At 44.0% G+C, this 18,137-nt stretch overlaps 1 protein-coding gene across 1 annotated transcript in view; it reads right to left on the bottom strand.

Moving 5' to 3' along the window:
- Positions 1-18,137, bottom strand: part of ZNF618 (zinc finger protein 618) — a 201,492-nt gene that overhangs the window by 35,254 nt on the left and 148,101 nt on the right. The window contains 1 exon segment of the mRNA XM_021067808.1: positions 12,145-12,234. Coding sequence (XP_020923467.1) covers positions 12,145-12,234 — 90 coding nt within the window.

Genomic DNA, 18,137 nt, shown 5'->3' with positions numbered 1-18,137 from the left:
GAAGAATGTTCGAAAGATATGATGGGACCAGGGGTCAAGGCATGAATGGGTCAGAACTGTTTAAATTGAGCACAGCAAAGATGGGGTACCTGAGGGAAGACAGAAGAAGCTCACTGGCGTGTTATCCCCTACCAGCCGCAAGGGTGTAAAGCAGACAGGGACGAAGAGGCTCAGAGAGGTATGGGCGCCGCTCTGGGGTCACAGAGCAGGTCGGGGCTGAGCCAAGATGCACATCCCAGGGTCCTAAGTCATTTCACTTAACAGTTTGCTCCATGTGCTGACCTTCCCACGCGGAATGTTTTCAGGCTGGAATTTCTACCAGGGCTCTCGGCAAGAAAGGAAGAAAGCGTGTCGGATAGACAGGTTGACTGTTCTAGGAAGAAATGTATGAGATACTTACACATAAGAGATATCTGAAAATAAGACGGGGTCTCTTCTTTCTGTAAAGCTGAAAATTTAACTGGAACACACACACACAAAATTCAGAGAACATAATAAGGATTCAAGAAAGGTAACCAGGCAGCTGAGAGGGAGAAAAGACCAGAGGATCCCCCTGAAACCTTTACTCGGTACAGGGGCTGGAACTGCACTGGAGGCAAAAGGGAATAGGGTTCAAAGGCTGGAGGGGGTGGAGCTCCTGTCGTGGCTCAGCGGAAACGAATCCAGCTAGCATCCATGAGGATGCAGGTTCGACCCATGGCCTCGCTCAGTGGGTGAAGGATCTAGCATTGCCCTGAGCTGTGGTGTCAGTTGCAGACACAGCTCGGATCTGGCGTTGCTGTGGCTGTGGCGTAGGCTGGCAGCTACAGCTCTGATTTGACCCCTAGCCTGGGAACCTCCATATGCCACAGGTGAGGACCTAAGGGGAAAAAAAAAAAAGACAAACACACACAAAAAGGCTGGAGGAGGGAATGAATGGGTGATGTGATGCAAGAGGAACAGAACTGAGCACCCCTGCTCACGGATTTTAGTCTTAGAACAAGAACTGGAGACCTTACACTCTGGCCATGATGGATACCTGGCAAAGGACTAGCCCTCCTCTAGATTCAGTTGTAAAACTGGACCAAACACATGGAACAAGAATGGTCAGACCTTGAAGGGTAGATGGGGCGGGACCGTGATTCATGGAAGAGCTGCTGTGAGCCTGTGATCACTCCAGCTCTTGGCCAGGACAGACCACAGCACAGAGGTGGAGCTTGAAGGATGCACTGCAGTCTCACTGAGTGGACAGACAGTGAACAGAGTGCAGGGCTTCTGAGGTGTCTGAAAGTTGCAGGGCGGAATAACAGGGATGAGGACATCGTGCAAAAAAAGGAACTCCAGACATGTGCAGAGGGGCCCCTGGAAGTCTCTGGCTCCAGATCAAGCTGTGCAGAGGGAGCTGCTGCAAAGACTGGCGGCCAACAGCTACTGAGGGGCAGGGAGCTGAGTTCGGACTCGAGGGTGCACAGGTGATGAGATGTCTGAGTTCCACCTGCCACTCCCGCAGCCTATGGAAGTTCCTGGGCCAGGGATCGAATCCGAGCCAGAGCTGCAACCTACACCACAGCTGCAGTGCCGGGCCCTTAACCCACTGTGCCAGGCCAGGGGTCAAACCAACACCTCCACAGAGATAAGCTAGATCATTAAACCACTTCGCCACTGCAGAAAGTCCCAGAGGAGAGATCTTGCTGAATACCTCAGGCATTCAATTGAGACCCAGAAAAGACATGCCTCAGAAAGATACTAACCCGAGAATAAGGACTGCTCTAGAACTGTCCTAATACAGCTTTAAAACAAGCCTTTGAAGTATCAAGTTGATATGTAAATAAATGAATTGCCTGTCAGAATAAAATTCAACACTTTTTAAGAGAAAACAACAAAATCCAGATACTCAACAGCATAGCATCCACAGTGTGCAGCACAGAATAAAAAAGTATTCATTAGGTGAAGCAGGAAAATGTGAATAATAATCAAGAGAAAAAAAAATCAACAGGAACATAAAGAAATGACAGGGATGATGGAATCAGCAGACAAGGACCTTAATATAGCCATCACAAATATGCTCAAAGAGGAGTTTCCATTGTGGCTCAGGAGGTTATGAACCCAACTAGTATCCATGAGGATGCAGGTTTGATCCCTGGCCTCGCTCAGTGGGTTAAGGATCCAGTGTTTCTTTGAGCTATGGTGTAGGTCACAGACATGGCTCAGATCCTGCATTGCTGTGGCTGTGGCATAGGTCAGCAGCTGCACCTCTGATTAGATCCCTAGCCCAGGGAGTGCCACAGGAGTGGCCTTAAAAAAAAAGGGCTCAAAGATTTAAAGGATAACAAATATAATGAAGAAAGAAACAATGCAGGAACCAAGTGGAAGGTATGGGGATGAAAAATATTATTGCTGAAATGAAAAATTCACTTGATGGATATTTCTAATGAAATAAATTAGACACTGTAAAAGAAAAAATCAGTAAACTTGAAGACAAGACACTAGAAACTATCCAAACTGAAACAGAGGGGACACAAGGTTGAAAAACTGAACAGAGCTTCAGTTGATCTGTAAACATCAGAAAACAAACACATATGAAATTAAAGTCTCAATAGGAGGGGAAAGAGATTGGGAAAGAGAAGTATCTGCAGAAAAATTGGCTGAAAATTTTCCAAATTTGACGAGAACTATAAACCCACTCATCAAAGAAGCTTAGTTAACTGCAAACAGGATAAACACAAAGAAACTATACATACTCAAACTGCTGAAAATCAGTGTACAGAGAAATATTTAAAAGCATTCAGAGAAAAGAGACACATTAAATATAGAATAACAATTAGAATGTTCTCTGACTCTTCATCAGAAACAATCTAAGCCAGAAGGTAAAGGAAAGACATTTTTAAAATGCTGAAAGAAGAGTTGCCCTTCTGGCTCAGTGGATGAATCTGACTACCATCCATGAGGACAAAGGTTCGATCCCTGGCCTTGCTCAGTGGGTTAAGGATCCAGCATTGCCATGAGCTGTGGTGTAGGTCACAGACGTGGCTTGTATCCCGCATTGCTGTGGCTGTGGTAGAGGCCAGCAGCTACAGCACCAATTAGACCCCTAGCCTAGCTAGGAACCTCCAGATGCCGTGGGTGTGGCCCTAGAAAGCAAAAAAAAAAAAAAAAAAAAAAAAAAAAAGCTGAAAGAAAAATTCCTCAACCTAGAATTTCATATCCAAAGAAAATATCCTTCAAGAGAAAAGGTAAATCTTCAATTAAGAGAATCTTTTATCAACAGACTTACAATTGTAAGAAATGTTTAAGGAAGTGCTCAAGGAATAAAAGAAAATCATAATAGAATTCAGATTTACAAAGATGAAAGAAAAGTACAGAAAATTTTAATATGTGGATAAATATAAAAGGCATTTTCTTATTTCTTAAATACTATTTAAAGCAAAAAGAATAATTATTGGGTTTATAACTTGTGTAGATGTATACATATGATAAAAATAGCATAAGAACAGGAAGACAGTAAACAGAAGTATACTGTTATCAGATTCTTGGATTATGTGTAATGTGTTATAATTAAACTCATGACAGACTACAGTACATTAAAGATGAATGTTATAAACCACAGGGTAACCACTGAAAAAAAGAAGTAGTGCGAGGAACCTAACAGAGGAAACCAAAAAGAATTTTCTTTTTGGTCTTTTAGGGCCACACCTGCAGCATATGAAAGTTCCCAGGCTAGGGGTCGAATTGGAGCTGTAGCTGCCAGCCTACACCACAGCCACAGCAACGTCAGATCTGACTCGAGTCTGTGACCTAAACCTCAGTTTACGGCAATGCTGGATCCTTAACCCAATGAGCGAGGCCAGGGATCAAAACTGCATCCTCATGGATGCTGGTCAGATTCGTTTCTGCTGCGCCATGAGGGGAACTCCAAACATTCTTGATTAATAGTAAAGCAGACAAGAAAAGTAGAAAAAATGAGGAATAAAAACAGACGGGACAAACAGGAAAAATTATAACGATAGTAAATTTAAAACCAACAATACCAATAAATTATGTAATTAATAATTAAATGTAAATGAATTAAACACTTCAATTATAAGATCAAGAACAAGACAAGGATATCCACTCTCACTACTTTCATTCAACATAGTTTTGGAAGTCCTAGCCATGGCAATCAGAGAAAAAAAAAAAAAGAAATAGAAGGAATCCAAATTGGTAAATAAGTAAAACTGTCACTGTTTGCAGACGACATGATAATATATACAGAAAATCTTAAAGATACTACCAGAAAACTACTAGAGCTCATCAATGAATTTGTTAAAGCTGCAGGATACAAAATTACTATGTTAACAATGAAAGATCAGAAAGGGAAACTGAGGAAACAATCCCATTTACCATCACATCAAAGAGAGCAAAATACCTAGGAATAAACCTACCAAAAAGAAGCAAAAGACTTGTACTCTGGAAACTGTACGACCCTGATGAAGGAAGCGGAAGATGATGCAAACAGGTGAAAGAATCAACACTGCCAAAAGGATCTACTACCCAAGGCAATCCCTCTCAAACTCTCAACAGCGTTTTTTCACAGAACTAAAACAAAAAGTTTTTAAATTTGCATGCAAACACAAAAGACCCCAGAATGGCCAAACCAATCTTGAGAAAGAAGAACAGAGCGGGAGGAATCAGGCTCCCTGACCTCAGACTCTACTACAAAGCTGCCGTCATCAAAACAGTAAGGTACCAGCACCAAAACAGAAATGTAGATCAGTGGAATAGTATAGAAAGCCCAGAAATAAACCCATGCGCCTATGGTCAGTTAATCTACAACAAAGAACGCAAGCATGAGAAAAGACAGCCTCTTTAATACGTAGAGCTGGGAAAACCGCACAGCTACGTGTAAAAAATGAAATTGGAACACTCTCTAACACCATACACAAAAATAAACTCTAAACGGATTAAAACTTAAACATAAGACCAAATACTATGAAACTCTTAGAGGAAAACACAGGTAGAACATTCTTGACCATAAATCACAGCAGTTATCTTTTTTGATCCACCTCCTAGAACAGTGAAAATAAAAACAGAAATAAACCGATGGGGCCTAATTAAACTTAAAAGCTTTTGCGCAGGAAAAGAAACCATGCACAAATCGAAAAGACAACCCACAGAATGGGAGAAAATACTTACGAGGGATTAATCTCCAAAATATACAAACATCTCATAGAGGTTTATACCAAAAACAAACAAACAACCCATTTTAAAAAATGGTCAGAAGAACTAAACAGACATTTTCTCCAAAGAAGACAGACAGATGGCCAAAAGCACAGGAAAAGATGCACATCACTGATTACTAGAGAAATGCAAATCAAAACTACAATGAGGTATCACCTCATACCACGCAGAATAGCCATGATCAAAAGGCCTATAGGCCACAAATGCTGGAGAGGGTGTGGAGAAAAGGGAATCCTCCTACACTGTTGGTGGGAATGTAATTCGGTGCCATCGCTATGGAGAACCGTATGGCGGTTTCTTTCTTAAAAAACTAAATCTAGAACTACCATATGATCTAGCAATCCCACTCCTGGGGCATATATCCAGAAAAACTGTAATTCAGAAAGATACGTTCATCCTAAGATTCACTGCAGCACTATTTACAATAGCCAAGACTTGGAAACAACCTAAATGTCCATCAACAGAGGACTGGATAAAGAAGATATGGTACATATACATACACCCTGGAATATTACTCAACCATAAAAAGGAAGGAAATAATGCCATTTACAGCAACAAGGATGGTTACAGAGATTATCATACTAAGTGGATTAAGTCCGACAGAGAAAGATAAATAATCACATAAGATCACTAATATGTGGAATCTAATAAAAATGATACAAAATGATACAAAAGAACTTACAAAAGAGAAACTGACTCAAAGATTTTGAAACCAAACTTATGGTTACCAAAGGGGAAACGTGGCGGAGGGGGACATAAATTAGCGAGTTGGGATTGACACAGACACACTACTATACATAAAATAGATGGGTAACAAGGCCCTACTGGATAGCACAGGGAAATCTATTCCATACTGTGAAATAACCTATATGGGAAAAGAATCTGAAAAGGAACGGATAGATGGGAATATATAACGGATTCATATTAGTGTACACCTGAAACTAATACAACTTTTGAAGTCAACTATACTGCAATAAAATCTAATTTTAAAAAAAGGCAGGGATTGCCCAACTGGAAAAAGGAGCAAGAACCAACGATATGTACACACGTCATATATACGGAAGCCAGCTTAAAAGAAAAGAACGAAAAGAGATTTACCACACAAATCCTAATCCTAAGAAGTCTGTAGTGGCTATATTAACATCAAAAAAGTAGATTTCAGGACAAGAAGTATTATCAGCGATTAAAACAAGCACTGCACAGTTTTTACAGGGGTCAATTCATCAGGACCTAATGATCCTCAGATGTGTGCAGCTAAAAACAAAATTCTAGAATAGGTGAATCAAAAACCAGCAGAACTAAATCAAGGGAGAAAGCACATAGCCACAATCCCAGTAGCAGATGGTAATGCGTCTCTCTCTACTTAACAGAATGAGCAGGGTTTTTTTCCTACAAAGCTTGGAAAAGGTATAGAGATTTGAGGCACTTATGAACTTCATCTAATTGACAGTATGCTCAAGAAAACACTCTTCCCTGCTCACTCTGTGAGGCCAGCATCACTCTGATACCCAGCTTAGACAAGGACATTACAAGGAAAGGCCCCCTGCCGGCTGAAATGTAAAATGGCATAAGAGACTAGCTGCTTCTTAAAAGTTACACATACACCCATCATATGATCCAGACATTCCATTCCGAGGCATCTACCCAAGAGAATTGAAACAAAGCGTTTGTCCACAGGAAAGCACGTACACCTAGTTCACAGCCGGTTTATTTGTATGAGCTCTGAATTGGAATCAACCCGAATGTCCATCCATATGGAAAAGATGACGGAAACTGTGGTATCTATATCCAAGCAATGGAACACCACTACTCACCAGTGAAAAGGAAGGAACTATTGGGGGAAATCTTTAAACAATTATGCTGAGTGAAAGAAGCCAGATCCCACCATATACAAAATAAGCATAGATAAGATTCCATGTCTGCACCGTTTGAGAAAATGCAAACTAATCTACAGGAATAGGAAGCAGATCCGTGCTTGCCTGGGGATGGGAAAGCGGTGAGTGAGGATTCGAAGAGGGCATCAGGAAAGGGCGTTTGGCAAGATACGTTCATTATCTTGACTGCGGTAATGGTTTCATGGGTATGTACCCTGGCCACCACATCAAACTGTTTACTTTAAATAAGGCACTTTTATTGGATGACAATATACTTTAATAAAAATGTTTTGTAAAAAACACCAGAAATACATATATATTTTTTATTCTGACCATGATTCACACACCACTGATTGAATCTGGGCACTCTGCTAGTCCTAGGACTACAGTTCCCTGCCCTTGAGGGGTCAGTTTGGAGGGTGATATTAAATGCAAGATAAAATCCTCGGGAATTTTAGGTAGACGTGATTAGAAAATGTGCTTGGAAGCCAATTAACTTTACTCTTAGATGCCTTTCCAAGAAAAAGAAGCTCAAAGAAAGAAGTCATTCTTCTGGAAAAGAAGAAACACTCTAACACTGTAATTTTTTTAGTTCATTTCACGGTTTTCTGATAGTCTTAATGTATTTAAAGAAAGGACAGGCCTGGTGACTTAGTTTTTTTAAAGACATCAATCCATGTTATTTACCACATTATCAGAATAAAAGATAAGACTCAGAGGCGCATCTCAATACACGTAGAAAAAACACGTAACACAGTTTATGGCGAAAACTTTCAGTAAACCAGAAATAGAAGGTAACTTCCTCAACTGATAAAGGGGCATCTATGAAAACCTTTTTCAGCAGACACAATACTTCATGATGAAAATGATCATACCTCATGATGAAGAACTGGACCCTACGACTGGGAACCAGGAAGAGACAGCCACTCGATTTGTTTATTCGACATTGAACTAGAGGACCCTGATCAGCAAAACGAGGAAGAAACAGGATAATAAAAGGAATACAGTTTGGAAAAAAAAGAAGTAGAGCTGTCTTTATTAGTAGATGGCTTTAGTATGCACAAGGAAAATTCTAAGAAACTTAAAAGGCTAACAGAACTAACAAGTTAATTTAGCAATGCTGCAAGATACAAATTCAACGTACAGAATTCAATTCTGTTTATATGTAATAGCAATAAAAACTGGAAAAAAATCATAGTAGCATAAAAAAACCCCATAGATATAATTTAGTGAAATATGCGTAAGACCTCTGCTCTGAAAAATATAAACTACTTCTGAGAGAAATTTAAACAGACCTGAACCAATGGAGAGAAATACCATGTTCATGAATTGGAAGAATCTAAAATTATTATGATGTTTATTCTCCCCAGATTGGTCTATAGATTCAGTGTGATCCTAAACAAAATCCCAGTTGTATTTTCTGTAGAAACTGGCAAAAAGACTAACATTTATATTGCAAAGTTCTTTGTTTAAGACAAATATTAAAAATACACAAAGATGAAACACTGCGAGTGCCTGATTTAAGACTTACAGTAAATAAGACCATGTTAGCATAAACACAGACAAACAAATCAATGGGACAGAAATAAACTCACACTAAATTATGCATTCAATGGATTTTCAACAGAAGTCCCAATGCAATGTAATGGGAAAAGGATAATCTCAACAAATGTGTTGGAACGACCAGGTATCCATATGGAATAAAGTGAATCTCAAATCATGCCTCTCATCACTTACAAAAATTAACTTCAAATGAAAAGTTTCTAAAAGATAATAAAGGAGAATATCTACCTTGAGATAGGACCCAGAAAACACCAACCACAGAAAAGCTGATAAATTAGACTTCATCAGAATGAAAAAAAACTGCTCATTAAAAGATCCTGCATGAGGGAGTTCCCGTCGTGGCTCATTGGTTAACGAATCGACTAGGAACCATGAGGTTGCAGGTTCAATCCTGGCCTCGCTCAGAGGGTCAAGGATCCGGTGTTGCCGTAAGCTGTGGTGTAGGTCGCAGACGAGGCTCGGATTCCGCGTTGCTGTGGCTGTGGTGTAGGCCGGTGGCTACAGTTCCGATTGACTCCTAGCCTGGGAACCTCCGTATGCCGCAGGTGCAGCCCTAGAAAAGGCAAAAAAAAAAAAAAAAAAAAAAGATCTTGCATGAAAATCACATGCACACCAAAGATGGGGAAAAAATTATATATATGATAAAGAAGCTGGAACCTACAATTTAACAATAAAAAGACAAACAACCCAACCCAAAAAATGGGCAAAAGACTTAAACAGTTTCCAAAGTAAAACACACAAATAGCCGATAAGCAAATGAAAAAGTGTTCCTCATTAGTCATCAGGAAAATAAAAATTAACACCACACTGAAATACCACTACACACTCACCAGAACAGCTAGACTGAAAGAGCCTCCTACCGCCAAATGTTGGCAAGAATGCAGAGCAAGTGGAACTCCGTGGCTGGTGGGAGTGTAAGATGCTACAGTCATCTTGGGAAAAGGATTGTTAATTCTTAAAAAGGTAAACAGACTCTCCCCTATGACCCTAGTCTACTCTCTGGAATTTATCCAAGAGAAATGAACACATATGTCCACAAAAGCCTGGGACAAGCATTTTTATAGTAGCTTTATTCATAATAGCCTAAAACTGGAAACGACTCAAAGGAACAAGCAAATGGCTAAACAAACTGTGGTATTTTCACACAACAGAATATTGCTCAGCAGTTAAAAAAAGAATAAACTGATATATACAACATTATGAATCTTAAAAACATTTTGCTAAGTGAAAAGCAGCCAGACCCCCAAGAGTACGTGTGCTATGAAGCCACGACTCCATTCGTAGGACCCCTTCTACAGTCAGCCTGGGTCTTTCTGGATGCTCTCACCAGACCCGGGGGCTTTCAAGGCCTGGCCCTGGGTACCACCTGATGAAGCCACCAAGTCTAGCCTCCAATTCCACATGGAACCCATAAACCTTAGATCCAAAGGCCACTGGAGGGGCTCTTTCTAGCTTTGGAGAATCAATCTTCTGTTGGATATAGCCTCAACCTCTCTGTACTTTAAACACAGATGGATCATAGAGTCCTGAGACTTCAGTAATAAAGACAAGATGCCCTCAACAAATAGCTGCAGAAAGACAAAGAAAGTCCCCAACAAAGAGAACAAGAAAGTGAGAAACAGAGCAAGAGGAGAAGGCCCTTCAGGAGAGAAGCACCTGGATGTTAGGGAAGAAACGAGGGTTAAACGAAACACCCTGTCCTGCTGTACATCTGACATGTGATGCAGCAGAACTTCATGGTTCAGAGTACGGGCCTGGAGGGTTCAAGGCCAGGCTCCCCCTCTAATTAACTCCATGATCTTACTTAGCGTGTTCCTGGAAGAGCCAGACAAGGGAAAAGCAGAAGGAGCACTGAAGGTCTCCTCCAAAGACTGAAACCCAAGTTGCAAGCTGGCTTTGTAACTAAAACCTAATTTTAAGTGCATTCTGGGGAGCATCCTCCCTGGGTAGCAGGCGGGAGCTGCTTCCCCGGAGAGCACAGGTAAGCAGGGCCCACACGCAGGTGCCTCTGTCCCTTCCCATAGAAAGCAGAATCCCAGAGGGGTCTGAGCCATGGAGCTCAAGCCATAGCCCTGATGCCTCAGCACCAGCACCACTGGTGGGCCAAACGGATGGGTCAGTGCCCACCTGGCAGAAGCTGTGTCCTCTCCCCATGCCTCCTACAGGACCTGGCCATGTGATGGGTACTAAGTAAGCCATACAACCTTAGCATGAGGAGGGTGGGAAGGCCCCTCTAGTAGGGCCACCACAGATGCCTGCCTGCAGGTCTCCTTAGGCTGGAGATGCGTGGAATCTAGACCCCCTGGGCTGAAAGGATCTTGAGGGTCCTACAGGTGGGAAGCCTGAACCCAGAGAAGGGAAGTGGCAGGCACAAGGTCACCCAGCAGTCAGGGGTCAAACAGGGTGAGAATCTTAGTCCAGGGCTCCATCTGAGGATGGGTGCTCCTACCCACAGGGGACCCCCCAGCCCTGCCACTACACCAGTAGGCAGGAATTCCTAGGGAGCTGCCTCCACCATCCTCTGAGCCCTCAGGGGCCACGTGCCTGTGCTGTTACTGTCAGGGTTTGCGGAGGGCAGGGCCCCCACACTTCAGGCTGCTTGAACCCTGACAACCTTGCATAATCCTCCCCCACCCTGACCCCAGACCTAAATCTTCCCATCCATGGACTGTGGAGCAGGATCCCTGCAGCTCTGCTGTGACAAACAAAAGCAGGGATACTCCCAAATACCTCTGCAACCTGCCGCCCTACCGCCCGGTAACTCTGGTTAAGCCTCGCCTGTCAGCAACTCTGGCTGAGGACTGAGGGCCTCCCTCAGACGCCAAATCTAAGGATGTAGCCAAGCCCCGTGACATCCAGAAGGGCAGCTGGGACATCAGCTGCGCCAGGAGAGTGGAAGGGCAGGATGCCCCTGTGGGAAGGATATTTGGAACTCTGGCCCTCCCAGACCAGGGGAGGAGGGAGACACTGAGGCTGAGACAGGATGGGGGCTGCCCAAGGCCACAGGCAAGCCTAGGACCCCGCTGGACTATCGCCTGGGGCTTCTGAGTCTCAGCTTGGCACTCTTGACTCCTCTTATCCTTTCAACTTTCAAGGGCAAAGGCGTCTTGCTAGTGGACCATCCCCTAGCCTAGCTTAGGCCCTGCGCTGGTTCAGACTAAAGCTGCATTACGCGGTGCTGGCTTTGGGGGTGCGGACTCAGGAACCCCATTGATTTGGAGGTGCTTAGGAAAGGTGGGGGACAGGGCCACTGAAGGACAAGCGATACCCACCATGCCTAACCCCCAATCCACAGGGACCCCAGACCCCTCAGATCCCTCGGGCAGGACTCAGGCTTTCCCAGCTAAGGGTGTGGCTTTCCCGGCTCCCGCAGTCAGGTGGCCCCAGGTCAGACAGGGACACCTGGACACTGCCCCAGGCCAGGTGCACCTTTCTTTCACTCTCCCCTGGCAAAACTCCAGAGCCTCAGCCTATGGCTGGCCCCTCTCCCCCAACCACAGGAGGTACTCACTGATGGGGGCGTGTAAGGCCACGTGCTCCTGGTAGGGCGTGTAGTACTTGTACTGCTTTCCGCAGAATTCACAGGTGTAATTGCCGGTTTCTGTCCAAGGAGAGAGAAGTGTGGGAATGGCTCCCATTCGGAAGCAGCAGTGTGCTCCCCCTCCCTCCAAACTCCGCCTCCTTCGGGGACCACCAACTAGAACCAGGAGCCCACTTGAGTCAGATGGCCTGGGTTCAAATCCCAGCTCCTCTCTTCTGAGCTGTGTGACATTAGGCAAATGCCTTAACCTCTCTGTGCCTCAGTTTTCCTGTCTGCAAAATGGGGGTAATGACAGGCCCACCTTATAGGATTGCTGTGAGGATTAAATTTGTCTGTCACGTGCTTAGAACAGTACCTGGCACACGCTGTCCTCCTCCATCACACCACCCCCAGGCCCCGGTGCTTAGGAAATGTGTGGTGACCTAAGGTGACCTCCAGTGCCAACCTCTCTATCGGCCCCTCCGCAATGGCCACGCTTGGGTCCCCTCGTCTCTAGGACCTTCCGTGCCCCCCAGCAGCCCCCCGCCCCCTGGCAGAAGGGGTCACGTCTTCCTCTTGGGTCCCACCAGACTTCATCTTTACCTCTCTTTTGGCACTGCCTAACTTCTTTCTTCTTAAAAATTTCTGATGTAATATTGTTCACTGGGGGAAAATTATAAAATATTGATAAATACCAATACAAAAGTTTAAATATAAGAGAAACTTCAATCATCTATAATCCCCAAAGAGTAGCAGCTACCCCCGGGGGTGGAGCATGGACCTGGCCACTTGCCCCAGACCCCGCCCCCGTACGCCCATCTCCTGTCTCACTGACATCAGCCCACTGGCTCCTACAGGCCTCGACCCAGCCAGCCCTGATCTATTCGCTCTCCGTAACCTGGTGCACTCAATCGACAATATTCCGTGGACATCTTGCTCAAATCAATAACCATCGATCTCCACTGCATTTATTGGCTGCCTGGCTCCCAGTGGACTCTAGAATCTGCTGAGCCAGTCTCCTAAACCAGGAGGACACTTAGACGGAAAAAATTTTTCCCTTATAAAAAAAAAAAAAAATGCCATGACCCACATCCTCGTAGACATTTTTTGCACATCTGCTCATTATTTTTGCACATCACTGCAAAATAAAGATGATGGCTCATAATCTTTGCACAGTATTTCCTCGGGATAAATGTAGGATGTGTCTTGGTAAGGCTCCTGATCACCACAGCACCAACTACTTACTGAAAGCCTGGGCTGGTTTTCATCCCCATCAGAGAGATGTGGAAAATGCCGGTTTCCATATACTACCGCCAGCACTAAGTACTTCAACTACCATCATCTTACTGTGCCTGACAGGGAGAACCAGCGTGCACTGTGGCTTTTATTTTCCATTTCTTTGAGTTCTAAGACAGTTGACTATTTTTCAGGGTTCATAAACCGTGGTTTTTCTTTTGTGACTTTCCTATTTGTGGTTACACTCAATATTTCTACAGGTATGTTTACCTTATGTATGTGTTTTTTTTTTCCTGTGACCCATTTATTTATTTATTTTAAAATTGTCCTTAAATTGCTAACAACTCTATAGACTAAGGATATCAACATTTTGTTCTATATATTACTATTTTTTTTCCTTTTCTTTTTCTTTTGACGGCTACACCTGTGGCATACCAAAGTTCCCATTCCTGGGGTGGAATCGGAGCTGCACCTGGGAGTGAGGCTGTAGCTACTGCCACGGCAACACCAGATCCAAGCCGCGTCTGCAACCTACGCCGCAGCTTGCAGCCTCGCTGGATCCTTAACCCCCGAAGTAATGCCAGGGATCGAACCCCACATCCTCACAGAGACTACATTGGGTTCTTAACCTGCTGAGCCACAATGGGAACTCCATGAGTTATTTCTTTTCTCAACTGGTTTCCCAGTCAGTTTATAGCTTTTTCTCACAACACAGAAGCTTTAAAAATTTTGGTAGCTAAATAACTTTTTTTTGTTGTTGTTGTCATTTCTACGGCCGCTCCCGTGGCATATGGAGGTTCCCAGGCTAGGGGTCGAATCGGAGCTGTAGTCACTAGCCTACACCAGAGCCACAGCAACGCGGGATCCGAGCCGTGTCTGCAACCTACACCACAGCTCACGGCAACGCTGGATCCTTAACCCACTGAGCAAGGCCAGGGACCGAACCTGCAACCTCATGGTTCCTAGTCGGATTCGTTACCACTGTGCCACAATGGGAACTCTGGTAGCTAAATAACTTTTGCAACTGATTCATGAATGCTGGTAGGCTTCGAAATTGTTAGATCAACTGTATTCATTGTATTATTTAAACTCTATAATCTTGTTTCTCTCCTTTCTCTGTCAAAGACTAAATGTTGTGATCCTTCTATTTTATTATATTTCTGAATTTGTTTTGTATATTTAGTTACAATGTTATTTGATGCAGAGAGGCTCATGTGATCAAAACCTTCATTATACACTGTATCTTTTGTTAACATTAACTATTTTTTAACCCAGAGCTTCTCAAAGTGTGGTCCCTAGTCCAGCAGCATCAGCATCCCCTGGGAATCTGTCAGAAATGCAAATTCTCAGGACTTATTTAAGACATACCAAAAGAAAGACCCTAGGGATGGGATCCTGCAAACTGCATTTTAACAGGTCCCACAGAAAATCCTGAAGTGTGGGAAAGAACCACCACTCTAACATATAACTACACTGTTTTATTAGTTCATCTGCTATTAATATTATTAATTCTTTTTTTGGGGGGGGTCTTTTTTAGGGCTGTATTGGCGGCATATGGAAGTTCCCAGGCTAGAGGCTGAATCAGAGCTGCAGCTGCTGGCCTATGCCACAGCCACAGCAATCCCAGATCCGAGCCACATCTGAGACCTACACCACAGCTCACAGCAATGCCAGATCCTTAATCCAATGAGTAAGGCCAGGCATCGAATCCACATCCCCATGGATCCTAGTTGGGTTTGTTACTGCTGCACCATGACGGGAACTCCCAGTGTTATTAATTCTTTGTTTGTTTGTTTTGTCTTTTTGCTTTTTCTAGGACCGCTCCCTCGGCATATAGAGGTTCCCAGGCTAGGGGTCTAATTAGAGCTGTAGCCACCAGCCTACGCCAGAGCCACAGTAACACCAGATCCGAGCCACGTCTGCGACCCACACCACAGCCACAGCAACACCGGATCCTTAACCCACTGAGCGAGGCCAGGGATCGAACCTGCAACCTCATGGTTCCTAGCTGGATTTGTTAACCACTCAGCCATGACGGGAACTCCCAGTGTTATTAACTCTTGATAATTCCTTTGTTACATCCTCCTCCTACTTGTTCACATGTGCCTAAAATCATTTCCTTAAATTTTCTTGCACTTTCATTGATCAAACAGACACCGTGGTACATGGCAGCACAAAATGTTGAGCAAAAACTTGCCCTGGTTCCTGCCTTCAAGGAGCTTAGAGTCTGGAAACGGAGAAAGAAAAATCAACTCAAATTTCAAACTGCAACCACAAGGGGTGCTCTTAAGAAGACACTTACAGTGCTATGAAAATCCTAGCAGGGAATTCCGTTTGTTAAGGGAGTAGGCAAAGAGCTCCGTGGGAAAGAGAAAAGTAAAAGAAAATGAGGCCATAACTAGGCACGTCTCCAATAAACCATCAATCATGGGATTATTTTAAGTAAACCTAAAAATTTCTCTTCAAATAAAGGAAATTCTGTCATTTGCTTTGACCGCTATGACTGACTTGGTTTTACTTGTTTTAAGCTTTCTTTTCACACTCTTCCCTTCCCTCAATTTTCGGTTGTCTGATATCTGACCTCCTTTCCTGTCTTCCCATTAGTCTCCAACTTTCCATCATTTTCCAGTATTCTCCATTGTTTTAGATTGTATACCAGAGACCCGTCTCTCATTTTCACAGTCAAGCAGGAAAGGATCGTTTCCTACCTGTTTCCATCAAGAAGCGTCCTTTAACTCAGCGCCGCTCAAACTTTAGGCTGATTAAGACTCATCTAGACAGACTTCTGCACCCCACCGCAGAGATTCTGATTCCACAGGTCTGGTGTGGGGCCTGAGAACTTACATTTCTTTTTTTTTTTTTTTTTTTTTTTTTTTTGGTCTTTTGTCTTTTTAGAGCAGCACCCGAGGCATATGGAGGTTGCCAGGCTAGGGGTCTAATCGGAGTTGTAGCTGCCGGCCTACGTCACAGCCACAGCCATGCTGGATCCGAGCTACCTCTGTGACCTACACCACAGCCCGTGGCAACGCCTGATCCTTAACCCACTGAGCCAGGCCAGGGATCAAACCCACAACCTCATGGTTCCTAGTCGGATTCGTTTCCGCTGCGCCATGACAGGAACTCCAGAATTTACATTTCTAATAAGCTTCAAGGAGCAGCTGATGCTATTGGTCTGGGGACACACTGTGAGTAGGACTGGTTTAGCCAATTTCACTGTATCCCTCACCTATTCCTTCCTTCTTGGGTTTTAAAATTCTTTTTAAAAATATTTTAGAATGATCTCTGTCTGTCGCATTTTTCTATTTCTTCTTTTTTTGTCTTTTCTAGGGCCCTACCCGTGGCATATGGAGGTTCCCAGGCTAGGGGTCTAATCGGAGCTACAGCTGCCGGCCTACACCACAGCCACAGCAACATGGGATCCACGCCGCATCTGTGACCTACACTGCAGCTCATGGCAACACTGGATCCTTAACCCACTGAGGGAGGCCAGGGAATCGAACTTGTGTCCTTATGGATACTAGTTGGGTTCATTACTGCTGAGCCATGATGGGAACTCCTGTCGCTTTCAATCTTATAATCAGATCTGCAATAGTTTAAACTTACTTCTAGTGTACCTGGCTTCACAATTCACCCACCAGCCCTCTTGCTTTTTCTTTTTTTTTCCTTTCTTTTGTCTTTTCAGGGCCACACCCATGGCACATGGAAATTCCCAGGTTAGAGGTCTAATCAGAGCTGTAGCGGCCAGCCTACACCAGAGCCACAGCCACGTGGGATCCGAGCCGCGTCTGCGACCTACACCACAACAGCTCATGGCAACACCGGATCCTTAACCCACTGAGCGAGGCCAGGGATCGAACCTGCAACCTCATGCTTCCTAGTTGGATCTGTTTCCGCTGCACCATGATGGGAACTCCAACCCACCAGCCCTCTTGTACCATGAATTTAACCCCTGGTAATTGAGCCCTTGAATGTCCTCTACCATTCAGTTTGCTGGAGTCTATCTTCAAGTAATTTTTCAAAGATGAATACACAGGAGAAATAGCATGGTTTTGAGCACTTGCCTTTTTCTTTACAAATAAGTCACCATTTGTCTAAATATAAAATGCCCATATTATAACCTTTTCCCTTCGGAACTTATTCCATGATCTTTCAGCATTTAATATTGCAGGGAATCACGAGGCAAGTCCATCTCGGAGTCATTTGCAGGGAACTTGCTTTTTAAATCTCCAGGTGCCTGTACAGTCTTCCCCCCTATATTTACAGTTTCAAAAGTCACTAAGATCTAGTTATGGACCTCTTATTTATTTATTTTTTATTTTTAGGGCCACACATGCAGCATATGGAAACTCCTGGGCTAGGGGTTGAATCGGAGCCACAGCCGCCGGCCTACCCCACAGCCACAGCAACTTAGGATCCAAGCTACATCTGGAATCTACACCTCAGCCTGCGGCAATGCTGGATCCTTAACCCACTGAGCAAGGCCAGGGATCAAACCTGCATCCTCATCGATGCTGGTCAGGTTCTTAACCCACTGAGCCGCAACAGGAACTCCTGGCTCTCTCTATATTGACTCTACCTGACATAGGACGAGCCCTTAAATGGACACACACAGGTCTTTCTTTAGCTGAGCCATTTTTTCTCCTCCTATATCTTTGGGGAGGGCTTCTGTCCCACTGGTAGAACACCACCAATTACCTGGAAGAGGTTCCCCACTGTGCGTCGTTAGCAGGTCTTCCTCTCATCATGCT

Source organism: Sus scrofa, chromosome 1, assembly GCF_000003025.6.
Source record: "Sus scrofa isolate TJ Tabasco breed Duroc chromosome 1, Sscrofa11.1, whole genome shotgun sequence".
In the NCBI taxonomy this organism is placed as follows: domain Eukaryota; kingdom Metazoa; phylum Chordata; class Mammalia; order Artiodactyla; family Suidae; genus Sus; species Sus scrofa.
This window is presented reverse-complemented; position numbering and strand designations above follow the sequence as displayed.